The following is a 23,373-nucleotide window of genomic DNA, read 5'->3' on the forward strand; positions in this document are numbered from 1 at the left end:
TAACGACGTTACTATTTTATTAAATTATTAATATATTTTAAAATATAATAATATTTATTTCCTCTTTTTAAACTATAAATCTTATAATATTATCTAAAATAAAAAAAAATATTAATAAAATTATTATTTAACCTATTAAAATATAATTAAAATCGACCCATAACTAATAATAATAAAAAATTTATTATAATAAACCGCTAACTTATACGCAATACTTTATAATTATACTTACGTAAAAATTATAATTAACTTTAATTTTTACGGCCTATAAAAATAGGCCTATATAAATTTAAAAGTAGAACGATTAGTTATTTATAAAAATATTTTATTTTATATATTAAATTATATAATTAACCGCACTTTTAATTAACCTTTTACTAGTATTAAATAAGTAAAAAACTTAAAATAAGTACGGTTCGACTTATATATTATAAGCTAAATTAATAAAAAAATCGTTATTATAAAATTATACTTCGGAGCCTAAGTACTTAAAGATTTATAAATAGGAATCTTTATTAATTAAAAATTTAATATCCTTAACTATATAAATATCCTTAATTTAGATAAAAAAATCCGTATTAAAAGCTATAATAATTTTAAAATACTAATAATAGTTTTTATTAAACGATCCTTAAAAACTCACGTCGCTAAAATAATATAAAACTAAACTATCCCGCCCTTTTTTAATACGTTTATATTAATACGAATAATAAAAGGTTTTAAATAGACTCGCTATTATTTAAATTTAATTATAATAACGAAATATATTACGTAATAAGTTATTAATTAATAATATATATCGAAAACTATTTATTATACTTTTTAAAACTTCGTTATAATTAACGATTTAATTTTTTATAATAAATAAAAGCCGATATTATAATCCGGCCTCCGTCTAATATTAACTATTTAGCTAACGCACTAGCATTTCCTATAACCTATAACTTAATACTAAATAAAAATATTTTTAATAAATACCTTAATTAAAATTTAAAAATAAAAATTAAATAAAACAAAAAAAACAACTCTATCAAAATTTAAAAAAGCGTTATTATATTTAATTAAAATAAATAATTTATATATTAAATAATAATAATTATTTTTAAATTTCCTTTTATTTAAAAACTCACTAAACTTATACAAATTAAACTAAAAAAAAAAATAACTATTCCGCTTATCCTAAATTACTATAAATATAAAATAAACTAACGAATCTTTTTATAAAATATTAAAAATTAATAATTTATTAATAATAAAATAAATAATATATACGTAAAAAAATAAGCTAAATAAGTTAAATTCTTTATATTATTCAAAGCTCCCCTCTTTATAATATAAAAATAAATAAACGGAAAACGCAAAAGATATATAATAATAAATTTTTAAACGCTTAATAAAATCACAATTCCGAACGCGTACCTATTATTATTATAATCCGAAATTATAAAAAAAGTTAAAAAAAAAACTTTTATTATTAAAATCGACGTAAGAATATTCTTCTACTAATTTCTAATTAAAAAAAAGTATTAAAAATAATTAATAATAATTAACTATCATAAGTAAAAAATATTAATAATTATATTAATAGGTTTTTATAATTTATTAGCCTATACTTAAAAGTTTATTAATAATCTTTTTTATAAATACTAAGAATACGCTTAAGTATTTATAAACGATATTATTATCGCTTTAAATATAAAAAAAGAGTATATATATTATTTATAATAAATATTCTCCGTTTTAAAATAAAAAGATATTATACTTTTCTTTAATAAATTATTTATCGATTTTTTATTTATTAAGCTCTTAAGCTTTAATATAAACGCTTTTAAATTTTAAAATATTAAAAATCGTATTAAAATACTTAAGCTTATATACTTTTTTAAAAACCTTTTAGTTTTAAAAAAATAAATAAGTTTTATAAATTACCTCCGATACTTTATCCCTTATTACGTTATAAAAATTAACCCTTTTTAATAATAAAAAACTAATTTATTAATAAAAGCTTAAAAATAAAAGAAATATTAAAAATCGGTTAAGAAATATTTTTATAATACGGTAACTATCGACCTAACCATTAAAAAAAAAATATCCTTTTTAAACATTAAATAAGCCCTTACGAAATTTACTATTTTATTTTATTATAATCCCTTTTATATACTATTTATATAATTAAACGCTTCTTATAAAAAAAATATAACGTAATACTTTTTTATTTTAAATTTAATATAGAATAAAGCTTAGGAACTTTAATTCTTTATATATTAATTTAACTTATTATATACCTTAATAAAGTATTTTTAAATACCGAAAAAAAATACTAGCTTATAAAACTTAAAATAGTATATTTTATATAAACTATTTGTAAAACGAAAATAATAGTTTAATCGGCTAAAAAGAATTTAACTATTATCTTTATTAACTACGCCTCTATATATAAAACTATATAATAAATAACCCTATTTATAACCGACCGTAAATATACTAATCTTTAGCTCGTCCTAACCACTAAATATCTCTCATAATTTTAATTTATATATATCTATATTCTAAAAATAAATAATATTATCCTAAATATACTTTTAAAAATACCCTTAAATAATAAATACCTAAACCTTAATAATAAAAAATAACTAAATAAAATTTAAAACGAATTATTAATATACTAATCTACGGATATATTAATTTCTTTTAATATAAAAAAACGAATTCGTTAAAAATATAAAAAAACTCCTAAATAAAAACAGTATTATAAAATATTATAACGAATAGACCTAGACTTTTACTTACTATTTAACTTAAATTAAAAACTCCTCTATTATTTAAATTATAATAAAAAGCAAAAACTATATATTCCGAACGACGTAATTACCGAACTTATCGCTATAATTTATAATAAAAACTAATATTATAAAAATAAACGAGTTTAATATAAATTATAAAATAAATTCGTTATTAAAAACTTAATAACGAAAATTAAAAAATACCGTCGATATTACCTAATTTATAAACCTATAAAAAAAAATCGCGAAAAGTTAATTAAAGCTTTATAACCTATTTTAATACCGGCGATTTTTTTTTATACTATTATTATAAATTTTATTACGGGCCTATTTAAAGTTTTTATAAATAATACTTTATAAAGATTATTAAATTATCCTTTTTTTAACTTAATAATAACCGTTATAAACAAATTTTCGAAATCTATTATTATTATCTTTAGCTATATAACGTATACTTTAATAAACTAAGCTATTATATTTATATAAATACTCTAGCTTTATAATTAAGGAATTTTTAAAAATATTATCTTAAATTAAAACCTAAAATTCTTATTTAAATTCTAGTAAACTTTATAGAAAGAACTTAATATAAACCTTAAATTCTTAATAGTTTATTACCCTTAAATAAATAAATAATCAAAATAAAAAAATTAAACTATTAAAGCCGCATTACGAGTATAATATATATCGTATTTAAATATAAATTAGCTTAAAAGTATTATTATTATATAATTTAACTTTAATAATAAATACGTTACGATAATAAAATACTCACTAAACGAACTATTTTACAAGTTTAAAACTAACGGCCTATTAAACTTATTAAATAACGTAAACACTACTTTTAATAAAAACATATTTTAAAAAAAAGCTAAACTTTTTATTATAAAAAAGTAAATATAAATAAAAATAATATTTAATAAAAAATATTGCTATATCGTTTTCGCTTTAAGAAATTTCGTTCATCTCTAGCTAAAAAAAGGCTATAAATTACTTAAAAACCTATTAAAAAAACATCCCCTTAATATACCGAGTTAATATAAGTAATAAAACGAATCGGTTTATTAACATATAAACTTAACCTTCGACCGATTATAAATATTCACCTAATAATATTAATAGCCTATTTAATACTAACTTAAAATCTAAAAAATAATCCTTTTTACTAAACAGCGCTACCGGCCGTATTAATAAATATAAACAATCTATAATAAATAAAATAAAAAAACTAATTTAATTATTACAAAATAAAAAGAATTTTAAATAAATACTTCTTAATTAAAAATCAAAGGCCGCGGAAAATTTAATACCTTATTAAATAAAAAAATTACCCCTATTTCTATAATATTTAAATAAATATAGATATGATAAAAACACTAGACTTAATAAAAACCTACGAACGATAACTAATTAACGCTAAAAATAAATATATACATAACATACTTATAATAAAACTAAAAGCTATTTAATTAATACCAAAAAAACTAAGAAAATTACTATTTAATATATAAAAAAAAAAAAAAATTAAAACGGTCGGAAAAAACAATATAATAAAAAGGAATTAATATACGGGTATAAATAATTAATATACGGGCATAACTCTTACACGGGCATGACAGCTATACACTATTATTAGCCCAAAAAAATATATAGACTATAAATACTTCGTCCTAAAAGCGGTAAAGGGTCCCTTACTAACATTTTCTTATTTTAACATATTTATTTAAATTATTTTATATTAGATTATATTATACTTATCTTTAGCTTTTATACTTTTTATATCCTTTTATTATAATATATAATAAGTAGCGAATTAATATTAAATTTTACTAAAGCTTTATTTAGATAATCGCGTTCGTTAAAGGACGGCCTCGTTATTATTATTAATTAATATCTCTTACTCATACTTCTTTTTTTAAATACTCACTTATAATACCTATTTATTAACTTATATTTTTATAAATTTCTTTATATTAAGTTTATTAAACTAACTTTTAGTTTAAAATTATAATAAGGCCGTAAATTAGCTATTTTTTTATTACTTTTTTTTTTATATAAGCTTTATGATAGTCGTTTTATTATAACTTCTTAGCGGACGGCCTTGCCGAGTTATTTTAAAAGTTATTAATAGCGTTTTTTTATACTAAGTTTTTAAATTATTATCCTCTTATATAGCTAATTAATTAAAAATAAGCTATATTAAATTCCTCGGTTTATTACGGAGGGATATAATAATTTTAAGATTTAAAATCCGACGATATAGGTCTTTTAAAAACGTTTTTTTTAGTTTTTAATAAAAATAAACGTCCTATTTTATAAAAAATATCCCGGCTATAAGCTTTACGTAAATTATATAGTAATAAAAAATACTTAATTATACCGAGATAAAATAGTCGTTTATATAATTTTTAATAAGAGGGGGCCGTGGATAATTACCGGTCGGTAATACTATTTTTACTATTCGGTATTATTTTATAATTAATCTTAAATATTTTAAAAAAAATATACTTCGGAGTTTACTTAGGTATTCCGAACTAGCTTTAGCGTATTAACGGGTAATTAATACCTTATCCTTTATATAAAATTACGTAAACCGTAACTTTTAGTCTCGAATTATATCTTATATAATATTAATAAGTCGATATAAATAATTTAAGCTATTAAAAAGATAGTTTTTAATATTATTATTATTAAACTCGGTTTTTAAAGTAACGCGAATATTAAAATTTTAATATTTTTAGATATAATAGCGAGCTTATTAAGTTTTAATAAGAAGGTATATTTCGTAAAAATAACGTAATATTAACTATTAGTTATCGAACTTTTTATAAAAATTATCTTATATTTTTTTAAAAATAACCTCGGTCTTAGTAAAGATAACGAGCTTTTATATTATAAAGACTTTATAATATATATAAGGGATTAAATTATTAATAAGCGTATAGATATACGCCTAGTCCTCATTATTTAATTCCGTTATTAGTGTTTTTAAAAGTTTAATATTGTTTTCGTAGTCCGAGTTACTACTAGCACTTTTTAACCGTTTTCCTTTTACTTATTTCTATTTAGTTTTAAATATAATATTAAAATTAATATAATAGATATAGAGCTATTATTATACGTCGGCGAACTCGTAAGTTAAAGCGGCCTTTATTTATTTATTATAATCGGTAATAATAATATTTAATAAGCGAATCGAATACTAGTTAATTAGTTAACGAATATTTTCTATAAAGAACCGGAACTTTTTTAATCTCTTGTTATCGATAAGGCCGAATATTATATTAAAAATAAATTTAATATATATCTAACTAATAGCTTAAAATAGCGAAAGTTTAAAACGATTCGTATTATATATATTATTAAAATTAATTACTTTCGGGAAGCGCTTTTATATTAAAAGATAAAATAGGAATATTTATACTAAACTAATAAGCCGGTTAAGCTCGTTATTAACCTACTTTATAATATAAAATACTTCTTGCTCGTCGAAAAGTTTTATTAAAGCGGCTATTAATAAGTAACCGTCTAATTTCTCTTTATTTATAAAAGTTTTAATATTATAAATATCCCGTTAAGTAAATACGGAATTTAGGAGTTATTCTTAAATGATAGTACGAATATCGCGGGCCTTAATACTAACCCGGCGGTTAATAGCTTTAATAACGCTTTTAATTAATAGTATAAGCCTCCGATATAAAGGATATACTAAGGAACTAAAGCTTAGCCCGTAGTTATATTAAATATACTCGGCTTTAATATACCGTTATAAAAGCTAAGCGCCCTTTTCTTTTATTTTAATAATAATTATCTATTTATAACTATATTTTTATAATTTTCGTTAATATAACCCCGTACCTTTAATAAGCCGCGGTTTACTAAAGCGATTATATTAAAATATATATTTTATTTTCTTATTTTTATATATATATTTATATCGACGAATAATATTAAACCCGTTCTTTTTAATAAATATGTTAATTTGATTAAATAGGGCGCCGATTATAAGTTTTAAATTGCCGGGAATTTATAAATTTAAGATTAGGTTAAGTAAAAGCAAAGACGAGCGTTAACCTAAAGAGTAAGAACTTTATAATAATAAAATTATTAAATTTATTTAAAAATCGGTAAAAAGATATTTTAAATAGTAAAGAAAAGAATATAAAAATAGGGGTAATAAAATAAACGTATTAAATAAATATAATAAATAACCCTATCTCCGTCGCTATTATCGAACTTATTTAAAAAAATTAAAAATTTTTTTAATTAATTACTACCCTTCCCTTATTACTTTTTTAACTAAGCGTAATATAAATTTAAACTCTTTTATAAAAGTAGTTTATATAGGTCGATACTCCTCGTCCTATAAAGTAAATTTAAAAATAAAATACGATAAAAATAAACCGTATTCCGGGCTAAGTATTAATATAATAACTTAATAAGTTTAAGCAATTATCGTCGGAAATATTTTATAAAAAAAATTTTTATAATTATTTTATATTTTAATAAGTACCGCGTCGTTTTTATATAAGTTATAAAGTTAAGTAATTTAATAAAACCGGTTTAAATAAAAAATAAAAATATTTTTAAATATATTATTATTGCTAAGGCTATAATAATTATTAATATTTATATTTAAACTATTAGCGATAAGAGGTCGCAAAGTAAAAAAATACTTATTATATTGCCGTTTTAAATTAAATTTATTATTTAAGCTCGAGCTTTTAACTTAACGTAGCGGGTTACGTTTTAATAACGGAGGGGCGGACTTAGGTATAAGGGATTTTAATATAAATAATATAGCGATAAAGCCTCGATTAGCTAATATAAACGACGCGTCGCGATTATATATTAAAAAAATTCTTAAATATTTTAAATAGGACCGGCAGAATTAAAATAGGGCAATAGCCTTTTTAGGCTAATAATAGTGTATAGCTGTCATGCCCGTATAAGAGTTATGCCCGTATATTAATTATTTATGCCCGTGTATTAATTCCTTAATAAAAAGTCCTTAAAAAAATTTCTTTAAAAAATTAATAAAACTAAAGAAATAATAATTCTTTAATTCTTTTAAGAAATTAAGGAGAAATTAAAGCGCTATTTATATTTTTAAATAAAACAACCGCTAAAAAATAGCCCCACCGTTTATATAAACTAGCCGTTAATTAATAAAAAAATTTAAATAATAATTTACTTTTTAAAACTTTACTATTAAATAATAACGTAATAATATTATTATTTATTATTATAAAATCTTAAAAAATTCTTAAAAAAAAAGCTCGTTAAAACTTATATTTATAAAAGCCTATAATTTTTTATATAATCCCTTTTATACGCCTATATCTATTATTTATTTTCCCTTTTTTCCTTTTACTTTTTTTTTTTTTTTTTTTTTTTTTTTTTTTTTTTTTTTTTTTTTTTTTTTTTTTTTTTTTTTTTTTTTTTTTTTTTTTTTATTTTTTTTTTTTTTTTTATTTTTTTTTTTTTTTTTTTTTTTTTTTTTTTTTTTTTTTCTTCTTAACTTTTAATTTATTATTATTATTATCTTTACTTATATTATTTTTATTTAATAATATAATATTTATTATTTAAAAAAATTTCCTTTTATAACCCCCTTTTTATATATCGTAAAATACGGACGTAATATTTTATTTTTAATATTATATATTAATACCCCTTTAAAAATCACGATTTTAAAAAAAAAATTTATATATCTTATAAAAATAATCGGTATTTAAGAGACTTTAAATTTCATAACTATTTTTATATATTATATATTTATAATAAAAAAAAAAACTTTATTAAAAATATTAAGTTAAGTAAACGTATAAATAAATACCTTTACAAAAATAAAACCTTTACTTATCGTTTATAAAATTAAATAATTAAACGTAAGTATATATAATTAAATACTTTTATTATAAAATATACTATTTTTTAAAATCGGTTAAATTTTAATATTAATATAAATAAAAAATATACCTAACGAGTTTTTTTAAAAAACCCTTAGCTATTTTATATTATTAAGCTTAGTTAAGATAATATCTTTATATATAAAAGTTAAACGTTATTAAATCGTATTTAAAAACCGGTAATCCTTATAAATCTCGACCCTTTTTTATAAAAACTTAACGATAATAAAAAATTATTTAATACGCTTAATATAAATATTAATGCTAAAACTATTTTATAAACTTTTATTCCCTTTATTATCCTTATTAAAATATTAATTATAATTATAATTAATTAAAACCGTAACGCTAATAATATATATATTACCCTTTTTTAATATATTAATAAAAATAATCTTATTATTAAACTAACGGTAGAAATACGTAAGTCCTTTTACTTTTTTAAAGTAATATAAAAATTAATTAAAACCTTAATTATTAATAATATAATTAAAAAAGATTTCGCGGCCGTAATACTTAGCTTTTAAAATAATAACTTAAGAATAAGAAATATATTACGAAATTTCTTTAATAAAACTATTGTAACTAAGCTCTCGGAATTAAAACTCGCTTATTAATTATTTAATAACTCCCGCTAAATTTCTTATAAGCGTATCGTTATTAATTTTACTAATAAATTTATAAATAATATTTTATTTTAAAACGTTTAATAATAACTCTTCGTTAATACTCCTACCCTTTATTTTTTAAAAACGAAAATTATACTTATAAGTATAAATATTATTATAACTATAAAGAAAGCTCGTTTTTTAACTATTAATAAAAACTTTTATAAGTTCTTATTTAAAAAAATAGCTTATAAATTCGAGCTTAAACTAGACTTAGTTAATTAAAATAATAATAAATACGCGCTTATCCTATACGGTAAAAGTATTATTAATATTAATATTATATATTATATAATTTATATAATTCTTATAAACCTTATTATAAACGAATCCGCTACCCTATACCTTTATTTAATAAAAGTCCTTATTATATTTAGATTTATAATAAATATAACCAGATTTACCTATTCTATAAATAAAACTACTTAAAAAAAATACTATTATAACTAAAAACTTACCTTAATTTCCCGTATTAATAAACGCAAAACCACCGTTATAATAATTATAATAATCAAAAGCTACTTTTATAATACTAAGTTTAATTAAGCTAATTTTTATTATATAACTACAATCAAGCTAAACGTTTAAACTATAAATAACGTATTTTTTAATAACGTTACCGCTTTACTTTCCTATATTATTAATAAAATAACCGAGGTATTAAAAAATACCGTAATAAAAAAAGCTATAAATAAAAATTTAAATTAAATTCTTTTACGCTATCTAAAGCTTTATACGCGGTAAATATTAATATAAAATAGAATAAGAGTTATTTTCGTATTTAAAAACGATATTCTTAAAAAAAATAAATTAATATACGTATATTTACTTTTCTTTACGTTTTTTATAAAACTACGTATTTACTATTATATTATTATATTAATTTTTTTATATATTTATTTACCCTATACGTTAAACTTTACTTTATAATAAAGCTTTTTAATATATAGTTTTTATAATAATATAAATTATCGTATTTATAAAAATTTCGTAATCAAAATTAATTTTTATATAGCGGTAATTATTACAGTTTATAATTAAATTTCTTATTTTTCGTATATAATTATTTTAAAAAAAAAGGGCCGCAAAGTTTTTAAAATTTCTTAAAAATTTCTTTTAAAAAAAGCGCTTAAAAAAGCCTAAATTTTTTTTAAAATTTCTTTAAAAAATTTTTAAAAAAAATCGTAAGGAAATTTTTAAAATTTCCTCCGTTTTCTTTAAAAAAAATCATAAAAAAATCCTTAAAATTTCTTAAAAATTTCTTAAAAATTTCTTTTAAAACTTTTATAATATATTTAAAAGATTTTATTAAGAAATCTATAAAAAAATCTTAAAAAAAAGTATTAATATATTATTTTATTTTTATTATATAAAAGCGTATAATAATACCGATAATAATTAATATTTTAAATAATAAAAATAATAATTAACTACGCGTTTAAGTTTAATTAATATTATTTATAAATTATCCTTTAGCCGGTCCTTAATTTAATTTAATAATAAATTAACTATTAGTTAACTTATTTAATTTTAAATAAGCTTACGCTTAATATTTTTATAATCTTTATAATAGTAATAAATTATAAAAAAATATTTAGCTTTATAAAGTTAATTTTAACTTTATAATAATTATTAATAAAGTCTTTTACATTAAAAGAGGTTTAATATTTTAAAAACTAGCTTCGCGGCGGTATTATAAAAATAAAAAGTTAATTTTTTAATTAAAAAAGTTAATCAAAATAAAGTTTATAAGTTAATATTATAAAGACTTTTATAATAGCTTTATTTATTCCTAATTAGGAAATTAATTAAATTTATTAATTATTTATTAAATAATTAAATATAGCGCGAGAAATGAGGCAAATAATTAAATACGAACCTTATATTTAATTTGTTTGTTTGGGTATAAGCGCTGATAAATGGTTAGACCCTCACGTGTCAGTATCCTTTGCCGTTGGTCTCGCGTTGGCGCTTGGCTTGGTTGTATACGAGACCTTCGCAAAAACGGACGGCATGTTTCACCATGGGCTTTTCACTGGCAATCGCAACTTCTCAATTTCTCTTTTCTGCGTTTTCGCCGAAGGCATGGCCTTTTTTGCAGCCAACACGTACTTCGCCTTCCAAGTTAGCGTCTTGTACGAGACAGACGCCATCATTGTCGGGGCCCGATACAGCTTGATGCTCGTCGCTGCTGGTACCGGCGCAGCTATTGCTGGCTGGTACTGCGCTATCACGAAGCGAGTGCGATGGATCACCGTCCTTGCGTTTCTCATCTTTGTGGCATTCTTTGCGTGCATGGCGACGACAAACCGGGACACCAGCAACCCGGTCTGGGGATACCCGATCCTTCTCGGCATTGCTCTGGGTATGACTTTGCCAACTCTTGTCACGGCAGCTCAGCTCAGTATCCCGCCCGAGTTGATCTCAGTCGCTAGCGGTCTCATCATCAGCGTTCGATCGCTTGGTGGGACGATTGGTATTACAATCTACAGTGTTCTCTTCAACGATGGCATGAGCCTCATGGCCCCAAATATCGCCAAAGCAGTCCTACCGGCGGGCCTCGACGCTGATAATCTTCCGGCTATTATTGGAGCTCTGATTTCTCATAACGAGAGCGCAATCGCCCAAGTTCCAGATATAACTCCGGACATTGTCTTACGAGGAACCCATGCACTTCTCGATACATACGTCGAAGCTTTCAGAGATGTCTGGATCTCGGCGGCTTGTTTCGTTGCCGTGGCAGCTATCGGTTAGTATCTCTTTCTTTTTCACCGGGATTTATATTCGAATGCCCTGCTGACTTTGGAATACAAGTCTCTGCTTTTCTCTTTGATCCTGAGAAAGAGTTCAATAATCACATTGATGCCCCTTTGGAAGAGAAACACAGATTCCTTGCGGCAGAATGATCTAAATGACGGAGGTGTCCCAGTCAGCCATACAAAGTACCTAGTATCCTCAACTAGGCCAAAAACAAAAAGTTGATCCAGACTCAAAAATGCCGTTCCATGACGCCACTGAAATCTTCGTGCTAGAAATATGACTGACCTATCTTGGTTCGAATGAAGGATTCCAGTGAACGAATCGAGAACTTTAGGATACCGACCTCGGAGAACCTTTATTGAGAACTATTTCGCAAGTGAAGACCTAATTTCCAAGCCTTCTTTGCTTGTGCTAAGACTCAAAGTATATTAATCTTTTGGGTTCGGCGGAGCGCCGAAAGCGGAGTCGGACTTCGGAAGACAACGCCGACGGATGAGGGGTGCACATGTGCCTAGACCATCCGTTGATCTCCGGCTTACATCACAATTGACTCATTCTTAGCAGCTCGTTCAATGAATAAAGAGCTTATGTGCAATTTATTTGAAGATAACTCCTGCAATGTCAGGTTGCCATTGATCAATACTTACTCAATCGACACATCAACCAAAAATCCAACTTCACTTTCCCTCACCACTTAGCCGACAAGATGACCGCTGCTCCGACCGTATCTTCGGCGCTGCATCCGCGGATGGGATGGATCGGTGAGAATCAACTGCGCTATATTTTCTGGGTAACGTACTGTACAAGCTAACAAACTTTCAAGGTCTCGGATCGATGGGTCTTGGAATGGCCACCAACCTGCAGAATCATCTCAAGACGCACTTTGGTGGCAGTCTCCAATATCACAATCGGACCATGTCCCGAGGCGCTCTATTGGAGAAGGCCGGAGGTGCACCGCAACCAAACATCATCAACCTCGTTAAGGACACAGACATCGTCTTTATTTCGCTCAGCGACGATAAAGCGCTTGAGGCGACACTGGACGCGATTTTGGATGACGCTGCCGCAGCTGATCTGACGGGCAAGATCTTTGTCGACACCTCAACAGTCCACCCCCTGTCATCGGCAAAGGCAAGGGAGCGACTGGCAGCAAAGCAAGCAAAATTCATTGCCGCACCTGTATTCGGGGCAAGCCCTATCGCTGCGCAGGGCACACTGCTCTGGATCGTCGCTGGACCCGATGAAGCCGTAGAGAAAATCCAGCCGTTCGTCGTCGGCGTCATGGGCAGAGGCATCATCCGTCTAGGAGAAGACGTGCAAAAAGCCAGCATTATGAAGACAGCTGGGTGAGTTCAAACCCATAGAAAGAGCCTGCTGAACAGACCTTTCACCGTGCTAACACGGCTCAGAAACTTTCTGACCGCAGGGATGATGGAGCTGGTCGCTGAGGCCCAAGTCTTTGCTGAGAAGTCGGGGCTCGGCAGTGAAGCGATGGAGGATCTGCTCGGACAACAGTACGGACCCTTGGCGCTGACTATGTCTAAACGCTTGACGACGGGTGCTTATTTGCCGCCTCGGGATGAGAGGCCATGGTCCGACTTGACCCTAGCGATGAAGGATGTTGGGCATGGCCTGAGTTGCGCTGAGCAGGTTGGCGTGCGTCTGGATATTGCCGAAATTGCTGCGAGGCATCTGAAAGAAGCTAAGAAGATCTCAGATACTCAAAGGCGGGCGTTTGATTCATCATCATTGTACGGTATAGTGAGGAAAGAGGCTGGACTTGATTTTGAGACGGAATTTATCAAGAAGCGAGACGGCTCTGCTTGATCAGAATTGGCATCCTACATCGTATGCATGTATTGAAGGGAAAATCGCAAATCTCAGAAACCCTGATAACTATGGGCGGTTTTTATCGTTAGCGAACCTTTCCACAGAGCTTGTCTTAAAACACTGAAGGGAGGCTACAAAGCTCAGGCGATGTCGATTCAATCGGTCTTCATGGCCTCGCACGCGGCGAGGCAGTCCGTTCGGCAAAACAGTTTTTCACTCATTGATGTTAAAGTTTCAGAGGCTAGGAATAGAAAACATGCGAACTTGCCTTGGGTTTGCTTCTCTGCTGAGAGGAAGAGGCCCGATCATGATCAGGCTACGCCGCTACAGTTTAGCTGTGTGTGAGACAACGAGTTGCTGATCAGTTTGATCTGATGAGATTGAATTGCATAGGTTTAAATTTGTATCGTACTATTTATACATTCAGGAGTCTATCCTGATTCGTAACTTGATCGGCTTCAAAACGGCGTCGACGGCCTGACGGGAAGCTCCTGCGCTTTTTTTTTTGGCGATGCATATGGATTTAGTCAGAATGAATCATCTAGCACCATCCATGTATCATAATTTGCCGACTCATCCCAGAGGAAAACTGAGAAATTTGGAGTCGGATATACAAGATGAGGGCAAGTGAGCAATTATGAATCATCCTGGCTAAGACCCTGTAATCCCACCGGCAATAACTTTCTGGACTCAAAACTTCATTCGGCATTCGGCATTCGGCCCCACGAGGCTGAACCTAGCAGACAGTATCTATGAGGAAACAATGTCTTCTGTGAGGCCTTACTTCAAGATTTTGAAACGGGGTACGCTACATACGCCTATTGAAGACTATAATATGCAATCCTCGATCCACAAGCTTGCCGAACAAATGCTGAAGGCACAGTAGAGTTACAGGCCTTGATTAGTTTCACAAGTAGCTTCATGCGAATCAAGTCTCTAGCTGTAAATTTTGGAGAGTGAAGAAGCCTAGTCATCAATCCAGGTTCAATCGACCGTGATCCAGGGCAGTCCGTCAAAAGATTTGCCTGGGCATCTGCTGTACAGGCACAACTTCACTTCTCGTGTTCATCGCAGTCATGTGGATCCTGACACCAATCATTGGATTCTCCGTCACAAGAACGGGCTTGGGAATTGGTGGCCCATCACCCCAGCCGCTCCACAAGCTGTAGTCATGCGAGCTAGTGGAACTTCTCCATGGATAGATCAGGGATTCCTGAGCCGCTAAATAGTATTCTAGCTTCTCTATAGACAATATCGGCGACGTTGTAGGTGTGTTCGACGGTCTGGAAAGTCTGGACATCAAACCCCTCGAGAAGGTTCCTCTCCACTCCCATCAACCAATGTAAGGAGGCGGAAGCCAGCTCTCTACCCGGGCCCGGGCCATAGCCACATTTTTCTGTTTTCAATCGATCGAAGATTGGAAACTCAGGGATCGCGAAAATTCCCCGCAGTTTCTCGTCCCTCGACACAAGGGCGGTTATGTATGCTACTGGGACTGCCAATATCGGTGTCACTCAATTCCCTTAATCAGCTTTTATCATAAAAAAAGTTAGAATGATGATTACTGCTGCTCAAAGTGTCGGAATCTCACACCCGAGATATCTGCTGAATTCTCAACATCACATACTGATAACCCACTCCGTTCACACCAAACTCGCCCGTCCCACATGGAATGCAATATCTAACAAAGATTTTACTATGGAACGATGAGCAAGTCCCCGGCGATGTATTTACGCTCTTTGGCTCACTCACCGTGAAATGCATTGAAATGGGTCAACTTGGACGTTAAAGGTTGACTTATTGTGGCAAAGATAATCGGTAGAGGACCCTCGTTGTGCTTCTGTAGATATTTCTTCACAAGGGGTTAAATTTTGGCCTACAACTATAGCCAAACCCAGCTGACAACACGAAATCGATCATAATCTGTCACCGCCACAACAATTCCCCATATCTCATATCACGAATGTTTCGGGCCCAAGCCCAAGTCCAAGCCCACGGGGGATTGAGATAACGTCTCAGTCATCCATGTCATCTGGATGACCACGTTAGCATAAATCGGGCATCAAATCTTGGTTCAGGCTGTATTGAACATACCGTCATCCTCTTCCTCCATGGCCATTGCAGGTGGCGGATTGGTTAGTGGCGAAGGAGTCTGTTGAGGACGACGCTCTTTCTGTACATTAGGAGAGATAAATTTAAGCTCTTCGAGGTAACTTACGGTCGTCATCATCATCGTCATCATCCACCTGAGGAGGAGGACCCGGCGCCAGTGTATTGGTATCAAGCCGGTTTGGCCCATTGAGGGGCGTCAAGGCTTTGGAACTAGTCAACAACGACATCCATTGCTAACAAATGACGATCTAGTTACTCACGGCCATCGTCGTCGTCATCTCGAATGAAGAGTCCAGCATAGGGAGCCAGATTCTCTCGTTGCTCAATGTGATGGTCAGTAGAGGCAAGTTGATCCGACCTGGGCAGAATGACTCGGGGAGGCAAAGCAATAGCTGAGCCAAGGGACTCTATGAGGAGGATCCCAATGAGAGCTCCTTTCCAACGATTGAGCATATTGGTAGAGATCTCTGTGGATTACACTTGAGCTTTTTTGTGGTATAAGCCTTTTGGTGGAAGACGCCGATGGGTCTGCATGACTAGACGACATAATGAACGAGAATACCCATCCTCTTTATACCTTCACAGGGCTGGATGGAACTCACCAGGGCGGTACATGTAACCTCATTAATGCTGGCGCCTGTGCATTCGAACTCATTAGCAAAGTTCTAGTTTAACTTCCAGATCTTGACCCCGAAATAGACCAGCTTCAACCTATCGAGGCATAACTTAAATCTTCATCTGTGGAGGAGTTCACCGCACAGTCACCTTCCAGAATTCTCAAAATGAAGTGAGCAGGCCGTAGCTTTCCAGATCGGCGAGTACCATACGATAGATCAGTGGACGATGTTCAACCGCCAAGTCAAGTTGCCCAGCTTCACGAGCTGACTCGCCTCGCCTGCAACGTCCCACAGCTATAGCTGCGCACATTATGTAAGTCCATTCTCTCTTGTGCTTTGGATCTTTTGGTGGTCATTGGAAGATGCAACTTTGGCAGCTGATGTGACGCAGGGACAGGGATCAGACGCCGTTTGAAGGTAAAGGGGGTAGGTGCGACAAGCTAGCCAGTCTCATGTCTTTCGAGAACCGTTGGTGCAAGAAATACCTAAAGTACCAAGTACCTGATGCCTTCTATGTTTTCCATCTGAGAATACTTAGGCTCTGGTTCGGATGATTACGATACGCCTCCTACAGCGCTGTCTCCGAGCAGTTCGGAAGCTGGGGTCCTCCCTGAAACGCGACTGGCCGCTTGGTAACCCCTCACGAGTTCTCAGAACTGTAAAGAAGTTGGGTCAAAGTGTACGGAGAGTTTACATCGGGTTGATTATTGAGGAGTAGCTCTTTGATTGCTCCCGACACGCAATGCGATGACTTTGTGTTCGCATTCCCACGACGTTGGGAGGGATGTAATCGCTAGCTCTTCTGCTAGCTTGATTTTCAGCAAGTTTGATCGACCTTTTTTCGAGCTTGTTTTTACGTGGAAAACGAGCTCAATTGCGACGTAGCGGGTGAGCTGATGATTGAATGAGACGTGGGAAACCACACAAGGAAGCTACCGTCTATTCAGCAGTTGTCGCCCTCCAACGTGACGCGTTGCGAGGCTCACTGTGACCTTCACTCATCATAACGGAACCTGCTTGCGCTATATCCTCTGCATATAATCGATTGCGTTGCGTACTTCATGCGGCGCAGCTTCTTGGTTGAACAAGATCGGCCGAATGAGAGCAAAGCAGAATTAGACTTTGCAAAAACGTCAACATCTCGAGCCCGAGGACTACATGAATAACCACAGAGGCCAAGATTATTGGCTTTTTCGCAGGTGAGAAGATGATTTTCACAGAGGTTGGAAGGAACGATGGCGGGCCGTGGAGGCACACTCGGGTGAGGCGTGTTGTTCTCGCCACGGAGATTTTCTGATTCGACCTAGATTTTGGCATCTTGGCGTCCGTTCGTCACGAACTATGTAGGATTTCTCCACGTCAGCATGAAATAAAGGCAAACGTAAAGCATTTCCTCCCACGGCTTTAGGCTGAGGAAGGTCCAGATCGTGATCTTAGCATCTCAGTGTCTTGTGATCATCGGATTCTGATGATGGGATAGCAACATGAAGGCCACGCGGAGTGAGTACTAGTACGGACTAATTGTTCCGAGTTACCGAGACCTGCGAGATCATCTTCCGAGTTCCCTATTCTTACAAAAGTTTCTTGGAGGCATTCTTACACACAATGTCCACCGCTGTGATATGAACAACGCCCCGACCGAACTCTGCCCAAACCAATCTCTCCATTACCAGACCTCACAGCCCATGTTGGCGAGGATCGGGTTGTCATTGATGGTTGCGACAAAGTTTGCTAGGGCCATGAAGTTATTGCTGTAGCCCCCGACAATTTGATAGGGCCATAATTGCATCAGACAGAAATGCCTATAGAGCACAGGCTACGCCAGAGTCTTTGTATGCTTTGAGACCAAGCATAGGTTGGCGAGAGTAGCCGACGCTTTGCGCTGACGCTCACATCCCCATTTGAGGTTGGGACACGTGCTAATCATTCCACTGGAGATTGAATGGCTGTAGTGATCGCTCATCACAGCCTCGGTGATGGATATTTAGATCTCGTTTGGTAGCATTGTGAATTGGTGGAAGGTCCTCTCAGGCGTCGACGTCTGTTCTGCATCCTGGGATTGCGAACCCGTCTCGGTGGCTGGGTCGCTGCTTGTCCTTACATGTGAAGTTTCAAGGGATTGCTGTGTTCTTTTGGGTTAGACCACGAGATATCAGATCAAATGATGAGATGTTAGGACCTACGAGTGACTCGTATAGGGATGATCCTTTGCGGTAAAGCGTCCAGGTAATGGTGAGAAAGTGGCAAGAGGGCAAAGTTCTGTGCGCGTCCACAAATTAGCGTGATGAGGTTTCTCCAAGACGCCGTAGAGGACCAGAAGATTTGGTGTGAATAAGATGGAAAATGGGTCCACAGGAAGGTCCGTAAATACCGGAAACAAAATACGTGATGAGCTCAAAATCCACAGCAAGAAAGGGCCAGAGGCCACGGGTTGTTATCTGTGGGAACCCCAAGATAAATTGTTACTTATCCAGGACGGTTCACTTGGTGAGGGTGGAAAATGAAAGAAAGACAAACTCTGAAGGTCGGAAGGGGCGGACGGGCATAGATGGAGGCGCGTGGATACGCGGACGCGAAGAATACACATCTATAAACAAAACGAAGTATTCCGCGTACCGAGCAACGAGAGAACTCCACCTTAAAGGTTGATAAGGCACCTTCCAGGAACAGGAACTACTAATTCCACGTATATCTTCAATCCATCCGTTTGACATGTACATGAGAGGGCTCATGCTCTAAAGTGTGTCACACATATCAATATTACTTCATCTCGATGAAATAGCCGTGATTGACATCATTTAAGTTTTGCTTGATATGATTTATATTACACAAGCTAAAAATTAAAATTTTGACCACTACCAGATCATAAAATGTTCCAATAAGCGCTGTATAGCGAGTCATCGGATGAAGCTCGAAGGACAATCACAGATTGGAAAAACGTGTAAGGTAGATAAAGACATCATTTTCAGTAACACATGTCAGTTTTGATTCTTCCGCGTTAACCAATTACTGCCCCTAAAGAGAAGTGAACGTTTGTGGCGACTCCTCCTTTCCCCTCAGCTCTTCTCGGGAACTTTTCCATAAACAACTTCACCTTTCCAAATCTTGCCATACTCACCTTATCGAAACTATTTTGATCTTCAGCTTTGGTGTCAGAGAACAGCCCCTTCGACATCCGGCCAGCAGTCCCCAATCTTCCCGTCACTTTGAACAGCCAATACAACACTTCCCTCACCATTCAGAGGGTTTCCGTCCCAGACAACAAAGTCGCCGGAATAAGTCTTCTCAGCCAGAACGTCGCCAGATTCACCCGAGACACGAGTCGCGCTGTTGAGCCCAAGTATTTCGTCAAAGTTGGTCGACACCAGCTTGATAGCCTCTTTTTCTGTCAATCCAGCAAACTTTGCCGCCCACTGCGCCTCTTGAGCCAGGCCATGGACCTTGGAGTCGCCTCTGACGGCAAGCGCGATAAGGACACCAGCATCAATGAGTACTTGGGCAGGGCTCGGTGAGATGGGAGGACCAGCGAAGCTGGACTTCTTTTCCCATTTGTCGGGCGCACCGCGATTGCCGGTAAGAATGACGGGGATCTGAGCGTCGCTGAGCTCCTTTGCGACCTAAGTTTCATTGAGTCAGCTGTGTCTTTTTGAAAAAATGAAAAAAAAAAAAATACTCAAGACGACTTACCAATGGTGCTCCGTGGCCGCCGAAGATGACGAACTTCACCGCGGGAAATTCTCGCTTCAGAAGAACAACCTGTGAGATATCATCCTGCTACCCGTCAACACCTACTCATTATTTCACCAGCCAAACCATATATCACGAACCTCGTTCACTGTATAGACGACTACAGAGAGATACCCTTTGGTGGCGCGCAAGTACACGCTACCTAGCTTCTGGTCTGCATTTTGACCTTCAAGAAGGATTTGACGCAATCTTTCGACGCCGGAGGACACGGTCGGCGTATCATCACCTAAGGTCTAATCAGCGGCGGAAAAGAATTGATGAACGGGCGAGTAACTGACCTTTGGCTTCTTGGCCAATAGCAAAGTGAAGTGCTACTTCATCCTTCCAGATCCCCCCTCCCAGAACATTGGCATTCTCACTTGTTCGCAAGCCGACACTTACTCCCTGCAGAACGCCACCTCCAAAGATCGGGGCCGTGATTGCCTTCGTGACACCGCCGATCCTCGCCCTGCCGAAGCCTCTCCCACCGAAATGGACACCATACTTTGCAAAATGCAAGTGCTTTTGCTCATCCAACGCGTTGGCCTTCTGCCCCGGAGATCCGTCACCTGTCGCTGGTTCAGAGGCAATGTCGAGGATGCCGATGGTGTTGCCGAACGCGACCAGACCGGGTGTTATGTACCCGTTGGCAAGTTCAATCACGTGGAAATTGTCATGACCAAGGGCCGATAAGCACTTTGACTTGGCATCTAGACATGTTATCTGACCGTTGGAAACCGTCAGGGCGATTTCATCTCCCCCATTGACGGCTGAGCCAATCCTGAAGGCCACTTTCTCCAATAAAGAGCTCTTGATACCGGTGAAGAAGATGTTTGCTCCGGGTACCGAAGCATTGTCACAAACAACTCGCTTCTTCTCCTGCAAGACATACGGACGAGGCTTTGGCGAGGAAATATCAGAAGGCAAATCTTGTGCTTCCAAGGACTGAAGCGAGCCGTTGGTATCGAGAACCCCCCTGCCGTCGACAAATACCTGAACGGTAGTAGCGCCAACCGAAAGGGGATGAGAATCCCAGATCACCAAGTCAGCATCATATCCAGGTCGGACGAAACCAATGCGGTGACCTTGATAGATAGATTGTGCAGGGACCGACGTGACGGACTGTAGCGCCTTGTCTTTTGATAAGCCAAATGAGTGAGAGATCGCGGCTTGGTACATGAGATATTTGGCGTGATTGCTTTCACCGGTATGATCCTATAATAACACACATTAACTCGATACTCGAAGCTTACAGGGAAAATTTGACTGTTGTAGAGGCTTACCGACTTCAAAACAACGCGAATTCCATGATCATCGAGGATCTTGGGGCCCCGGAGATTGGCTCCGTAAGCTTCGTGCTTAAACAACGAGTTTTCGGCGAAAGTGGCAATCGTAATGTTCCTGATAGATGTAAGTACATATCATATTCACCGAGAAGAACGCATGTGAATGGGTTCGCATACTCTTCCTGCTGCTTGAGAAATTCGGGGACTTGCCAAGCTTCGAGGGCATGATGGAAAGCCTGTGGGTGAACCCCAAACTCGTGTAGCACATCCAACATGCGCTCAAAGTCTTCAGGTTCATAACAGTGAATGTTGACGTTGAACTCGCCCCTGAGCAACGCTACCGTCGCCTCCAGCTCCAAGTCTTCCGGCCGCTGACCTTCCTCGTCCACGAACCGGGACACCCGCCTTCCCTTGAGCAGACTGCCCGATTGAAGGCTTTCGGCGCTTTGACACCAAGCTTCCTGCTTGTCCTTGAGCTTCTGGGCCTTCTCCAAATGTTGTCTCAAGAGCCAAACATTGCCGAGTCGGGTATGCCCATACAGATGTTTCGGGTTTTCGCCGCAGGCCATCTTGAGATACCGCTGACGATCCTTCTCAAGGATTCCATGCTCGAGCAGCAGTTCTTCGACGACTGGTTCCCCATTTTCTCCAGGGAGCGGCAAATTCTTCACCAAGTACCCTTGACCACCGATGATGTTGCCGGAGCCTGGCAAATTCAAAGAGGACGTGACGCCACCCGACGCGATGATCTTGATCGCAGGATCATATGGCTTGAAGCCGTCGATTGCCCGGACAAAAGGAGTGATGGGACCAAGGCCGGGCTTCTCGTTCACGTCGGCGATCGCTGAGACCGAGGAGAAGGGGAGTTCCAGATGATGAGAATGAATATCGACAAGTCCCGGTGTGACAAATCTTCCCTTGATATCGTACACAACTGTATCGCTAGGGAACGCTATTTCATCCTGGGTTCTCGACACCGACTTGATCACTCCCTGCCCAAAAAGAATATCAACGGTCGCCGCAAGAACTTTCTCCCCATCGAAGAGGGTTGCGTTACGGAATCCGATGGCGTGTTGCTGTCCCACTTTCGAGTTCCAGCGTGGATTTGACCGATTCGCAGAGGGCGACTCTCGACTCAAGCGTCGCAACCTATTCTGAGTATTCTCGCCGCATTTGCTCAAGCCTCTGGCAAATTGCTCTGATTGGTTGAACGATGGCCTGTCGACAGCATTGCCGTAATGAGATAAGAATAGGACAAAAGCGACAAGTCCTACGAGAGTGATCAGACGGCCTCTTCGTCTCCGAAGCAGAAAGCGCCGAGTCGGTGGTTGAGGCTGATACGGAGGGGGGCTCGGGTCGAATAACTCCTCATTATTTGCACCCATCGCGACTTAGCCCTTTGATGATGAGAAGGGTGTTTCTGCTCGATCACACGAATGAATAGGTCTAGAACGATTTGTTTTTGATCAAATTGAGCAATACAGACACTTAGACTCTTTGTGTGAACGTCTCTTTCGACAGCCTGACTGATTGCGATCGGAGCAGCTTGTCCTGACCTCGGGATGGTTGGGGTTAAGGCTTGGCAGCTCTGTATTCCCAGAGGCGTCAACGTGGAGTTAAAGCACGTCAGCTGAAGCAGGCCCACTTTGATGCTTTGCTTGCATGATTCGAGTGACCCT

General features: G+C 34.3%; 4 protein-coding genes across 4 annotated transcripts; 2 read left to right on the forward strand and 2 right to left on the reverse strand.

The window, feature by feature from the left end:
- Positions 1–11,376: 11,376 nt before the first annotated feature.
- CORC01_00790 (PEP5 protein) lies at positions 11,377–12,269 on the forward strand (the record flags this gene model as incomplete). Its single annotated transcript, XM_022612446.1, has 2 exons — positions 11,377–12,112; positions 12,178–12,269. 2 exons carry the CDS (start codon positions 11,377–11,379, stop codon positions 12,267–12,269), a joined length of 828 nt encoding a protein of 275 aa, XP_022481063.1.
- A 560-nt stretch (positions 12,270–12,829) lies between these two features.
- On the forward strand, positions 12,830–13,950 carry CORC01_00791 (uncharacterized protein; the record flags this gene model as incomplete). The annotated part of the gene is made up of 3 exons (XM_022612447.1): positions 12,830–12,884; positions 12,947–13,469; positions 13,533–13,950. The coding sequence occupies 3 exons, from the start codon at positions 12,830–12,832 to the stop codon at positions 13,948–13,950; spliced, it is 996 nt and encodes a 331-aa protein (XP_022481064.1).
- A 2,018-nt stretch (positions 13,951–15,968) lies between these two features.
- Positions 15,969–16,518, reverse strand: CORC01_00792 (uncharacterized protein; the record flags this gene model as incomplete). The annotated part of the gene is made up of 4 exons (XM_022612448.1): positions 15,969–15,985; positions 16,048–16,122; positions 16,172–16,267; positions 16,326–16,518. The coding sequence occupies 4 exons, from the start codon at positions 16,516–16,518 to the stop codon at positions 15,969–15,971; spliced, it is 381 nt and encodes a 126-aa protein (XP_022481065.1).
- A 3,316-nt stretch (positions 16,519–19,834) lies between these two features.
- Positions 19,835–23,079, reverse strand: CORC01_00793 (amidohydrolase; the record flags this gene model as incomplete). The annotated part of the gene is made up of 6 exons (XM_022612449.1): positions 19,835–20,299; positions 20,370–20,453; positions 20,510–20,655; positions 20,708–21,623; positions 21,692–21,809; positions 21,872–23,079. The coding sequence occupies 6 exons, from the start codon at positions 23,077–23,079 to the stop codon at positions 19,835–19,837; spliced, it is 2,937 nt and encodes a 978-aa protein (XP_022481066.1).
- Positions 23,080–23,373: the final 294 nt, after the last annotated feature.

The sequence above is a fragment of the Colletotrichum orchidophilum genome, assembly GCF_001831195.1.
Source record: "Colletotrichum orchidophilum strain IMI 309357 chromosome Unknown Scaffold_4.1, whole genome shotgun sequence".
Lineage (NCBI taxonomy): Eukaryota > Fungi > Ascomycota > Sordariomycetes > Glomerellales > Glomerellaceae > Colletotrichum > Colletotrichum orchidophilum.